The sequence below is a fragment of the Candoia aspera genome, chromosome 3 (genome assembly GCF_035149785.1).
Source record: "Candoia aspera isolate rCanAsp1 chromosome 3, rCanAsp1.hap2, whole genome shotgun sequence".
Lineage (NCBI taxonomy): Eukaryota > Metazoa > Chordata > Lepidosauria > Squamata > Boidae > Candoia > Candoia aspera.
The window spans coordinates 83,922,715-83,936,366 of NC_086155.1; the positions used below are offsets into that span (position 1 = coordinate 83,922,715).

Sequence of the window (13,652 nt, forward strand, 5' to 3'; positions counted from 1 at the left end):
ATGCTTCTGTTTTTAAAACTGAACATCATAAAACCTATTTCCTGGATTCTGTGTTGAGTGACTTTTGGCTAATAGGATAGATGCTGCAGGGCTGTGGAAGATTGTCTGTAATTTCAAATACAGAAGATACGGCTGTATGTTTTCCTTCCCCTTCCTACATAGCAATTAATGTTTGCAACAGCCTGTTGCAAAGCATTATTTTGAGAGCGAAGTTTGAATAGTTGTCCTTTCAGATTATATGAATGGTTTGATTTGGACAGTGGAGATGAATTAGTTTTCTTAAATTCATTTATTCTTTACTGTTGCAAGCTAATCTTTGTTGAAAGTTCTGAAAATAGCCAACATTTGTGTGATTCAGTGGGGTTTGAGCTAGGCTGCATCTGGTGAAGCTGCCAGCAGTGGGAGCAGTCAGCTCAGGTAACTCACTTCACTTCTTGCAGATCCAAAGAGAGTGATAGAATTCAAGCCCTTAGCCTGAAATCATAATCTCTTCCTCCTCCTCCCGCTTCTTCATTGATTTAAGTGTATGGCCCGCAAGTAGACAAAACCAAAATGAATTATAGCATTTATTCCAATCATAGGGTTAAAAGACACCATATGTCAGGGCAGGGCAGATCATATGAATTCATTAGCATACAAGAATAAATTTAAAATGTAAATAAAACACAGTTTCTACTCCATGTAATTTTTTTTTCTTTTAAGGTAAATGGGCGACACTTAAAATTAGTCAAATGGTATTTGTTTTTAAGGAAATCCATTATATATTAATACATCAAATATTATGAAAATTGAAGTGTAGACCTATCTCTTACAATTCAGCAACAAATATTCCTAGTTGATAAAATCTAAATTTGGGGGAAAATAACACCCCATGTGTTTCCTTTTTGTTTTCTGGCTCCTCAGCTGGTATCAAAATATTTAAGGTAGACATTTCATTTTAAAAGGTTTAATTACCTTTGTTCAGATAAAGTGAGCTTGATTAAATTGCCCTACAATCTAGTTCCCAGTTTGTCTTTAAAACATGCAGCATATTGATGTTGTAAGTTAGATGCTTCCAATTCAAGACCATCCATCAAATATTAATGTGTTCTAATGGAAAATCTTCTCTAGAGGCAACTCTTTTTGCTTTTAACAAGATTTTTGTCAGTATGTTTTGTCAAGCTTTTATTTCAAACTTGAACACAAGTTATAAGTGGGTAGTCTTTTAAAGCTAACTCATAACAACAAAAATGTAAAAATGGCAGAATTACAGTCACTAATCAGAAAACGTGTTTTTATAGTGTTGGACTAGTTACTGTAATAGGGTTGCCTTTTTTAAAAATAATAAATTTTGGACTGCCTTGCGTCTCTTTTCAGTCAAATGTGTTCCTTTGCATACTATGATGATTCAGAGAAATAAACTAGTCTACATTTAGTTTTTCATAGAGAAATGAAATATTATTTCAAAAAGTGACTCTGTATATGTGTATGTTTTTTTATTGTTTCCAGTACAGATGAAGGCAGAATTCTTTTGCTCTTCCACACTTACATTTTGGAATAGGCAAAGGAAACTGACATTGAAAGCATCGTAAATTTACTGTAAAATGTAACAATGTGCCACCATCTCTGAGATATTTATCAGGCAGATTTTCCTACAAGTTTCTCGCGATGCATGCACAGCATTTCTTTAATGAGGATTCATTAATCCTTTACACATTTGCATTATCAGTTTAGAAGGAAGCTGAAATGATAGGATGTCAGTCTGGTGGTACAGAGCTACCCAGTCAGTTCTGCTTTGTTTGCACTTACATAAAAATATAATGCTATAAATTTCCCTTCCCCTTCTGAATGCAATCCTGTGTAGTTTTACTCAGTACTAAGTATAGTAAGACATATGTAGAACTAAAACCATAACATTTTTCTCCTAAATTAAAAGCAGAACATACTTAACTCTTTCTGTACTAAAACAAAAGACTTCAAACTGTTGAATTTTTCAAATTGCCTCCTTTTTATTTGTGAGTGCATCTCACTGATTTTAGTGGAACTTAACTTTTGAGAGTTGTGTTCTTAACCTTGAGCTTTTCACATGTCTCTCAGGTTTGGCTGAGTAGTATTGTGGAAAAAGCAGAACTCTTAAAACATTAAGCAAGGCAGAGGATCTTTTTCATTACAACCTTTTACTGTGATTAAGCTGAGGCACGATGGGTCATTTGGGGTTTATGTTTTCCTCAGCGTCTTGGGACACTTCTAACAAATGCACAATATCTGATTTTGGAGGGAAATGTGTATTTTAAATAAGCCTTAAAATTTTCCCTGCTACATTGTTTAGTTATTATATTGCGATAATGATTTATTAAAGTTCCTAGGCAAAAAACAATATGTGCTAGCTATGTGCTATTTTTTTTCTTTGTTTATGCATGAAGACCTACCCAGAATTTTTAAGATATGCACCAAAAAATGCCATAGCTGAGGAAAACATTTTCCACATAAACATATTTCATTAACTATTTAGACTTGCATTTTCCAAAGGCACAATGTTTGTTTATAAATCTTGCACTGTAGGACTAAAGTTGCAGTCCTGTGGATACTTCCCTGCAAGGAAGTCCCATGGAATCCTCCTCTCTTTCAGAATGCCCCATTCCTTCTCTGCCTAGCTTTTTTTTCTCCCCCCCCCCCATTCAGTATTCCATAATTGCTAGACATGCTGTCCTACATCTTCAGGCAGTTCCCCTCTAAGATTTTTTGTACTTTATGATATGTAGGATAAAGGATCACAGGGTTGAATTCTCCTGTTCTCCTGGGGAAAGGGGCATCTCCGAAGTATCTCTTGCAGGATACTCTATTCTTTTCAGTCTCCTCTTGCAGGATACTCATATTCTATTCAGTCTCCTCTTCCATGTTCCCTGTCATAGTAGTCAGCAAGCATTGCATGCTCAGTCTTCATTCATCTCCCAGAAGAACAGTGCCTACTGCATACCTTGAGCTCCTTTTGAGTTGTTGTATGTATCATAAAAGCTCATTTTCACTCCTTTTCCGTATTAAGGGATATTAAGCTTGAGAAATTTCATAAAGTTATGAACTATTGTAAAATGTTGAAATAGTGGGTTGGTTGGTTGGTTGGATGGTAAAAGACATCAAGTTTTTGAATACATTTGATTAACCTTTATCTTTTTACTAGAAGTTTAAGATCCACCAAACTAATGTGTATGGAAATATTGGCAGCACAGCATTGTGTTAATTCTAAAGACCAGAATGTTTGGGGGCACAATACAAGCCCAAGAATTTTCAGAACCAGAACCTTAGTAAAAATCTTATTAAAATTAATTATTAAAATGATTTATTATTTAAAATATTATTAAATATTATTAAAAGACCAAATCTCTGTCTTTTCTATCATAAATCCATTCCTGGACTTTTAAATATTTTACCCATCTAATAACCGCTGAGCTGTCGATCGGAAGGTCGGCGGTTCGAAACCGCGCGGCGGGGTGAGCTCCCGTTGCTCGTCCCAGCTTCTGCACACCAAGCAGTTCGAAAACATGCAAATGTGAGTAGATTAATTGGTACCGCTTCGGCGGGAAGGTAACGGCGTTCCGTGAGTCATGCTGGCCACATGACCCGGAAGTGTCCTATGGACAACGCCGGCTCCAAGGCTTTGAAACGGAGATGAGCACCGCCCCCTAGAGTCGGACACGACTGGACTTTACGTCAAGGGAAACCTTTACCTTTACCTTTAATATATATATATATATAGAGAGAGAGCTGTTTTATTATTTCTTTTATAAATATTGGTAGTCATATATACCACACATTTTCCTAAAATCTATCAGTATATCCTGATTTACATTCCACCATAGAATTCTTGAATTCCATTATTTTCTGTTTGAAGTTGGCCCTTTTCCATTACATTTTTTTAAAAGCTATTGCGGGGGGGCAGTGATGATGCCTGAATTACAAACAGTAAGAAATTTAACATTATGGTTTTATCTCAGGTAGGCGTGATAATTATGATAATTTAATGAAGTAAAAATTTGAGACATATTTCTACAATAAAAGTTACCTTTCTAGGGAGAAGCCTTATCAAGCCAACCAGCCTAAGTCAGGCTCATCTTTAACTGATGAGACGTGGTAGTTTTTGGCATTAAACCAATGAACCAGGACTAAGCAATGGAAGATATAAAACCATGTTAAGACATTTTTCTTAATTTTGTTGCCTGAGCTGAGCCAGGAGATAAAATTGAGGTTTTATACATACAAAAAAACACATTGTTTTTAAGACACACAAAACTAGAATACTACTGTTGGGGAACTCCTTGGTCATACTCAACAAGAGAGTGCTCTAGATGGCTGTGACTCACTTTCCAATAGCTTGAAATTGCTAGTCATGTATTTCCAACCAGTAATCACCCTAAAGACAGATTTTGTGTGTGTCCTTATATTGGATTTTAATTCTCATCAGCCTCAGCCAGCAGCACTGCTGTTCAGGAATGATAGAACATTACCAAAACACTGGACAATTCCAGGCTGCACAAGCATTCAAAGGAATAGGCAGTGGTACCATTATCCATGGAGTATATAAAAAGAAAACATCTTTTTCAGAAAGGGTACACACATGTACTTACTCCATGTGTCTAAAAATACAAGGAGGACAGTAGAGATGAATCCTTTGACCTCCCATCATCTGTGTGGTGTCTCTCTCAGCCCATCAACCACGGTGGGTTAATTGCCTTCAGTGGGCAAACAGGGCTTTAAATTTGAAATACAGAGGAAGAAAAGACTTCCTGCTCCAGCACATGGAGAAGTGCAGGAACAAAAGGCAAGGATACAAAGTGAGCATAAGCCTAATGAGCTCTTCCATGATTCATTGTAAGTGGGAGGGTAGACTTCTGAAAACAGATAGCATGCTACTGACTGGAAATATGACCTAACTACTCTCTAAGAGTGTTTCTCAACTGTAGCAACTTTTAAGATGTGTGGACTTCAACTCCCAGAATTCATGATTGGCTGGGGAATTCTGGGAGTTGAAGTCCACACATCTTAAAGTTGCCAGGGTTGAGAAACACTGTCCTAACCTGCCATTCCAAGGGTTGTCAACTGTCCCACTTGCTCTTCCTGATAGCTGCCATTCCAGTTCTATCTAATCCAATTAAGACCTCAATTATGGAGAATGGCTCAGAAGTTTTTAAGTTTTATTTTCTTATAGGAACAATTCAAATATTCTAATGCTAGAATATTTGATTGCATATTATCATTGCTTTATCAGCTTTTACTTACAAGGAAACTAATAGTTAATATTTCATTTCCCATTTCTTCATTTTGGTAGGAAAGAGAGGAAGAGGGACTCTAAATATCTTTCATGTAAACCAGATGTCACTTAATGGCTTATTTAATAATAGCTCGTTGTTTGTCTTACATGAATTTTCACTCAGGCTTTTCTTGTGTAACATATGTGAAATAGACACAAATCCTGATTGATTTAACATTCTGACGAACTTTTGAGACATTAGCTTTTTTCGGTTTTATGAAGACCTATTCACCATATGGTTGGTGGAAAGGTATAAAGCAACATTCCCCATCCTCATACTATCCAGATATGTTTGATTTGCCAAAATCCCCAGTTAATCCAGACAATACTATATTGGCTGGGGGATTATGCATTATGTATCAGAGGGCACTAGGTTGAGAAATAAAATGTTCATTGTTTAGATCAAATGTAGATAATAAAACAATGCTGATATATGTAGTATGTGTTGATGTAACGCAAACTTGGAATCTCACTTGCCAGTAAAGGCAGGTCACTTTCAAACAAACTTGAAAAAATTGCCTTGCTACATAAGTACAGGTTGTCCTTGACTTACGACTGTTCATTTAACAATGGTCCGAAGTTACAATGGCCTCAGAATGGGTGCTTTACAGTCTGTAAAGCACTTCCGAGTGTCACAAAACATCGCGCGCGCATACTCCTGCAGTCACATGATCTCATTTTGGGCACTTGGCAACCAGCTTGCATTTACGACAAGTTGCAGAGTCCCAGGGTCACATGACCACATTTTGCAACATTTTTTGCCATTTTCTGGCAAAAAAACGCCCATTGGGGCAGCTGGATTCACTTAACGACTGCCATAAAAATGGTCATAAAATTGGGTCCAGTCCTCAGAATTCTTTTTCCCTGAAAACACAGTTTGAAACCATTTCTCCATGGTATTATTTTCTCTTCTAATATGGGCAAAACCTGCAAGTGGAGGAAATGAAAAAGCCACTGGATATGGGCAAAAGTTCTGAATGTCACTTTGAAATCTTATTGAAGGTAAAAATCTCAGGTTTATTCATTTATTCATTTATTTATTTATTTTATTAAATTTAGAGGCTGCCCAACTCCAAACAATTCTGGGTAGCTTACAATTTTAAAAAGCAAGAATGATAGAACTACAACTTACTTTGTCTGCCATTGATCGTACCAAATACTATTGTTCTTAGAATTGTGGTGTCAAAAAGTTCTTGTGATCCAGAGGGGGATGAGGTATCAAGTGCAGCTTTATAGTATTACTGGTTTCTGTTCATCTGACCTAGTCTTCCCCGCCTCTTTTTTAAAAAATTGACAATTCATCTTTTGAATTGCAGAGCAACCCTAAATGAGATTAGTGGTGCTGTTCATTACTCACACCCTTCAGGGTGTTTCTGCAACTGTCCACAGTTTATCCTAACAGCACCTATTGTGGGAATGACCAAAGCTGACCTATGTTCTCCCCACTCAGCCAACGAGGAGGATAGTAACCACAATGAAACTCAGCTGATTTAGCCAGGAAAAGCCCTTTAGCCATTATGCTATGATGCCTTGTGGACCATGCAGATGGACAGGAATTTTCCAGAGTGGGGAATGTATCCCACTCCCAGCACTCTGGGGCCCAAGGGCTCATGGTGAAACAGAAGGATCGACAGAGTCTTTGGGTAGCTGAGCTGAATGAAAACTGGCTTGGCTGCCATTGGGGACACCACATATGCAGGACTGGCACAGAAGCAGGGCCAGTTTCCCATGGAAATGGTTTAGGTGGAGGAATTGCTGCCTTATTCATAGCCTTGCCAGCTTGCACCAATCAGGGCAGAATGTGAGCAGGTTTTATTTTCCCTCCAATCTTGTTAGTGGCTTTCATAGTTCTGCTGATTGTAGCGGAGTAGATTATTTCTCATCCAGGTTGACTTATATGAGGGAATTCTCCAGTGAATACAATAGCTCCAAAGCTGAATGTGGCCACCTGTGGAATGCCTATGGGGAGTTGAGTTTCCCAGGAACTACAGCCCCCATTAGCAGAGGAGCTCATTGTCTACACCAGTGTTTCTTAACCTCAACAACTTTAAAATGTGTGGACGTCAACTCCCAGAATTCCCCAGCCAGCATGGCTGGCTGGGGAATTCTAGGAGTTGACGTCCACACATCTTAAAGCTGCCAAGGTTGAGAAACACTGGTCTACACCAATTATTATTGAACTGTTAGGCAGCTTTGTAAAAGCTTTTCACCAGGTGGTGTGCTGTTAATGGAGGAAAAAATGGCTCCCTTAAAATATCAGCCTATGTGTGTTTGTTCCTAGCTTTACAGAACTACAAAGAAGTTCCTGGGCTGAGCAAATGCGATCTAGATCTGCATCTAAACTGCCAAGTTCAGAGCCCTCATGTGCCGTCTGCTTATTTATTTATTTTTAAGTTCACGTACTGAATTGCTTCAAGTAATGGAGGCTCAGCTCAGAAAATGCACTGTTCTGATTACTTGCTTGCTCCCATTGACCTACAGCTTCCGAGAGTTATATTCATATTTTATGTGCCCTGTGGCAGTGAGTAAAGCTAAATTAAATAATCATTGGGAAAGCTTCTGTGGTGAAGAGTCCAAGCCTTTTGTAGAAAGCCATGACACAGAGCAAGGCAAGTGCAAAAACGCAAAATCGCTGTTTCACAGACATAATGGGTACAGACTGAGAACTGAGATTAGTAGGCTAGATATAAAAAAGGAACGTGAACTATTTGTTCTTCAGTGCAAAATAGATTCCAGGTTAGAACTTTAATTTCAATATGTCAAGATTATGCTGTACTTTTCACTCATAGAAAAATTGCCCTGCTCTATATCTTCTGGTCCTTTAGGTTCATGTAGTTCAGGGGAAGGATCACTGTTTTGTATCTAAAACCTATAAGGCTCTGACATGTAGGGGTACCCATGCCATGCTGGAATAGATGTCTGATACCTTTCTGGATCTGTTCCTCCTCCCCTCATCCAATTAAAAAATTGTGTTATATTGTCTGCTTTCTGGTTCTTTAACGTCAGACCCTCATTTTTGGAAATATAACAGATATTTTTGCATTTGAAATCTAATAATATTGGGTGAATATATCATTAATCCTTGGTGATCTAATAATTTTAATGTGTCCATAAGGCCTTGAATTGGGTTTTTCAACACCTTAAGGTTCCATGAGAAGTTGATGGACTTCCATTAGAGATTAAGGGGGGGGGGAAGTTCACTTAAACACAGCCTATTTTCTATCACTAGAATTTTACCTCTTGATCAGGGATTTTTTTTTTGGCAGGTCTATTCGCCTATATCCTTTATTTGATGTGGATCCACTGACTTAGCCAACACTTACTAACTAGAAACAGTTTCCAGTTGCAGGGCTCTTTCCCTGAGCCTTACCATTAAAAGTCAAATCCTAGTAAACAGCCACCTGCATTTGTCAAAGATAATTTAATATTTATTTACTGCTGGAAAACATGGTTGGAATTTGCTCTATTTCAAAGTGACTTATTTTTGTTCTTATTTTAATTTATTACAAATTACTTTTGGGACTTTTAAAAAACTTTATAAAAATTATTTCCATAAGTAACTAATTATCAAAATGATTAATGTTGTGATTACTTCTTGATTCATATTTGACATATATATCAACCTATTTGACATGGTAAGATTATATCCTTTTGAAAACACTCAATTTTTGCCTTTCAGATTATCAGAAACTATTCCTGTTTTTGCACATTCTCAGCGGAATAAAGGATATACACAGTTCCTTGCTACCTTGCTTGAAGAATTATGTATCAAAACTGAAGACCTGGAAAGTTTAACAAAAATATTTAGAAGTGGTTGTCTTCCTCACTGGTCAGTTAATTTTTTTTTTCTCCTGTGAGTCTCTTTCTATGTTGCTTAATACAAGATTCCCTAGCAGGCAGCCTAGATAAGGACTATTATTAACACTAACCATAGTTTCCAATTTATCATACTGTATCAGTGGTTGCACCCAAACTTTCAACAAGTCAGGAGCAGGTTGCATGAATTCCCTTAACATTCAAAATGAAAGCCATCTTGTGTACAGGTAGTCCTCACTTACCAACCACTTATTCAGCGACCATTCGAAGTTGCTACGGTGCTGAAGAAGTGGTACTTACGACCAGTCCTTGAAGTTGCAGCCATTGCAGCACCCCACGGTCACATGATTGTGATTCAGGGGCTTGGCAACTGGCTCGTATTCATGACGGTTGCAGCGTCCCACGGGCACATGATCATCATTTGTGATCTTCCCTGCCAGCTTCCCACACGCAAAGTCAATGGGGAAGCCAGCAGGGAAGGTCGCAAGTTGCTTTGCTAAGTACCCCCGGCCTTCCTGCGCTCGCACTGCACTGCACCCTCTGTCCCCCAGCCTTCCTGTGCTCGCACCATGCCTTCCATTTCCTGGCCTTCCTGCGCTCACGTGTGGCCTGCGCCGGGCCTCCCAGGGTCTCCCCAGGCCTCCCCCACCCCCGACAGGAGGTATACAGACTCACACTGACTGTCCTAACAGTCAGGAAACCATGCTGAGATGAGGAGTAGGTCTCTAGTGTTTATTACTGCTACATAAGACAGAAAATCCTAACAAACTGAAGAAGCGTGGGAAAAACCCAGACAGATAAACCCCAGAAGTCAAGGTGGGTCTGTTCTGTGTCTCTTTGAATGGCTGCTCAACTCCTCAGTACTACGCACACGCTTTCCCCCCTGGATAGGGGCCCCCTCCTGCTCACCATCAGTGCTCATGACACTGACGGTGGAGAACTACTCTTGGTTCTGTGTCTTAACTCTCGATGAGAAATGTTAGAAGAAGCATGAGAGATGGGTTGAAGAGACACTGTTTTGAGAAATTCTTCTCACCTCTTTCGTGTTTGTGTTGCAATGGTGATTTTGAGTTACTAAGATTTCTGGAATGGAATCACTGAACATTTATATTATTTTATAAGTATATTTTCAATCAGTATCATTTTATTTTTGTATTTTCATGTGTAGGCTTTTGAAATTACTTATTTGACGTCTAATAAATGTTTTATTATGGTATCGCTCAAACTTTTTATGTGGATTTTTTACTTACAGAATAAGAAGATCATCTTACTTTTCTCCCTTGACCAGAGATGGGATTAATGTTCCACAACTGAATTTATCAAACAAGTAGAAGCTCTTTTATGATTAAAAAATACTGACCTTTAAAAAAGCAATAAGAACTTTAGTTACGTTTTTGTTTTGTTTTTATAAATTTAATTTTTCAACAATTGAACTCCTTTTTCAAGTTGAAGAACATCTATGCCATTTTTATTGTTGCACCAATAGAACGTCAAAGAATTTGTGTATGCATATACTTTTAATTTCTCAAGAAAATATTGTATCATTTCATAGGGAGCATATTTTCATATATGTCCATTATTTGAGTCCTGAAAAATCAGATTCATTGGAACTGGAAGGCCTTTTCAATTTTCTTAATAAAAAGACATAACTTCAGTCGGTTGCAAAAGAAGGAAATCAGAAACTAGTCTCAATTTTAAATTACTCTTGGTTAACAAATTATGAAGTTGGAGAGGTCTTTGTTCACATGAAAGAGAGACACATTGCTCCTCAAAGTTCTGAGGAATCTACACCCTTGCAAAGCTTGGTGGGTCTGCTTTAAGGACCTTCTAAGGTTGTCTGCATGCACCGAAGGTATTTCTGCTTTATGACCCCATTAATTTATTTTCCTTGGTTTTAAGGTTCTTGAGTTCCATCTTCAGAACCAGTGCACAGTTCATTCCAGGTTTATCTTTCACATATCAATCGTAGAGCTAGAACCTTTTTTGCTGGAAATATTTGAGCAGAGTTAATTGCACACTGCATTAAATTGGACCACTTGACTTGGAAGTCAGGTGGTCCAATATAATGCAATTAACTGTCCAGACTCTGCTCAAATATTTACAGCAAAAAAGGTACGAGCTTCCAAGATGGTCCCATTTTTCAGGAGCTTCTTTTGTGTAAAGGTTTAGGAGAAACCTTTGTTTAGCCAATGTCTACTTCCCTGCAGTTTTATTATGGAATACCTGACGGATCATGGGAACACAGAGGAGGCAGCAAAACAGTTAAGGGAGAAAACAGGGCCAGCCTTTAACATCACAAGGATAAGTTGAGTGGAGAATTACTTTGGTAGGCTTCCAAAATTCTGTTACAATTCCTCACTGGCAGTAAAGATCTTTTCAGAATTCCATGTAAGTCTTGTTTCCTGAGCATGCCTGCCATGAAAGGTTTGACAAGTTTTCCACAACTGATTTTTGTCTTGCCTTCTGAAACCATATGTGATTGCATTTATAATATTTGCATTTAGACCAGCTGCATGATAGTTTAGTTTGTCAGCAAAGCCACAGTGTCAATCCTTCTACAGGTGCAAAACGAGCTTCTCCATTGCAGGGCTTATGAATCTGGCACCTTTATTCCAGATAATCTTCCTGTTCAGAGGGTAAACCCCATAAAAATGATGGAATTTACTCAAGATTGCTGCTTGAGTATAGTGGTTGAGATCCATTAAAGTGCAAAATAAGGTTGTTTTTGTCAACTCCAAACTCTTGATTTTCACATGTTTACATTGTTACACTTCATGTTAGTTTAGCAGTATGATTTTTACAGGTTTATTTTGGGCCTACTTTTTAGTGCTTAATCTTTGAAAACCTTTGAACATTTACAAAATGTGAATTGCTTATAAAGTTAAAAAGGCTAGATTTGCAAGCTTCATTGTGACAGAATAACACATTTTAATCCCCACCCTTCCCCCTTGCTTATCACTGGAAAATTAACTTGGTCCTTTCTAGCTCCTGTAGATGGTGTGTGCATGTGTGCGTGTTAGGTGTTCGTTTTTCAGCACTCTCCTCATAAAAGCCAGAGACATCATTTGAAGTATCATTTAATTTTACCATGAAAAAGTAGAGTTCATATATAGTCTATGTTTTTTTCTAAGCAGGAAGTGCTCCATTTATTCTTACTTGGTATAGGCAGAAAATGGTGGGTCTTTTTGGCTATACAGCATAAAGTTATTAATAGTATAAAGCATAAATAAAGTTATTAATCTATGTATTAGCTTTTTCGTTGCTATAGGTGTAGTTTGATTAGATCTGAACAGGCTATGATTAGGTGACTAGATGGAAGATAACCATGTGGGGCAATATTAAAAATATCTCTCATTTAAAGCAGGGGTGGGCAACTTAAGGCCTTCCAGATAATGCTGGAATATATTTGGCACGTGTGACAGCACTGCTCCATGAGCTGCATTGGCTAACAGCTTGCTTCCAGGTGTAATTCAAGGTAGTCAACTTTAAAACCCTTCATAGGTTAAGACCGGGTTACTTACGGGAGTGTCTCTCCCCAGTTGTTTCTACCTGTCCTACCCGATTACAGTGACCATATTTTCTTGGAAAAAACCTGAAAAAGGGCCAAATCTAAAAGAGGTTCATAAGGATAAAAAAAAATTAATTGTTTATGTTTATAACTTTGCTTTACAAAGGAAAATTCAAGAGCAAAACCAAGAAAAATTTTACAAAAACCTCATATTCTAATAAAAAATATTTAAAATCAAACAGTATAAGTAAATTTATTTTAAAAAGACAATTCAATTTCCATATTTTTCACATGAATGTGAAAATCTACATTAAGTGGTACCATTTGTATAGTAAAAGTTAAGTGACCAAAATAAAGGACAAAAGTGAGTTTTTGAAAAATAAATCTAAAGGACAGCTTTCTGAAATAAAGGACTGTCCTTTATAATAAAGGATGTATGGTCACTGTACACCCAATCTGACAGGAGGGGGCTGCTCCAGGTCCCATCAGCTAAGGCATATCAGCTGGTGGGGCCAAGAAAGGGTAGCATTTCTGCCATGGCGTCCACCTGTAGAACATCATTCCTCCAGAGGTCAGATTGACTCCGACTCTGCTGGCCTTCCCCAAGGCCTTGAAAACTTGGTTTTGTGCCAAGCCCGGGGCCCTGGGTGTGTGTTGGAGCCTGTCTCCTGTCTGCATTAATGATTGTTTTATGATTCCAGCTGCTGTGTGTCTTATTTTTATGTTGTATGTGTTTTATTTGTTTTTTTAATTATAGTTATTATAAGCTGCCCGTAGTCACATATGTGAGATGAGCAGTAATATAAATCAAATAAATAAATATTTCCCACAGTGCATTTCTTTAGATTGCCATGAAGATTCTCTTTCCCTTTTTACTGCAGAAGCAAAAAGTCTATAGTGTTCTGTGATTTCTGTAGAGATTTTTCCTAAATTAAATTGTGTAATAGTTAATATAATTTTTTCTAAGTCCAATTTATTTTCCTCCTCATATGACAATCAAAGTAAGCAAAATCCAACAGAAGTCAGTCATGCAGCTGATAGTCT

At 37.8% G+C, this 13,652-nt stretch overlaps 1 protein-coding gene across 1 annotated transcript in view; it reads left to right on the forward strand.

The window, feature by feature from the left end:
* Nucleotides 1-10,647, forward strand: part of RPAP2 (RNA polymerase II associated protein 2) — a 39,865-nt gene extending 29,218 nt beyond the window's left edge. Inside the window, exons 12-13 of the mRNA XM_063298253.1 lie at nt 8,964-9,113; nt 10,353-10,647. Coding sequence (XP_063154323.1) covers nt 8,964-9,113; nt 10,353 — 151 coding nt within the window. The 3' untranslated portion in view covers nt 10,354-10,647. The remainder of the gene's footprint in view (nt 1-8,963; nt 9,114-10,352) is intronic.
* The last annotated feature ends 3,005 nt before the right edge of the window (nt 10,648-13,652 follow it).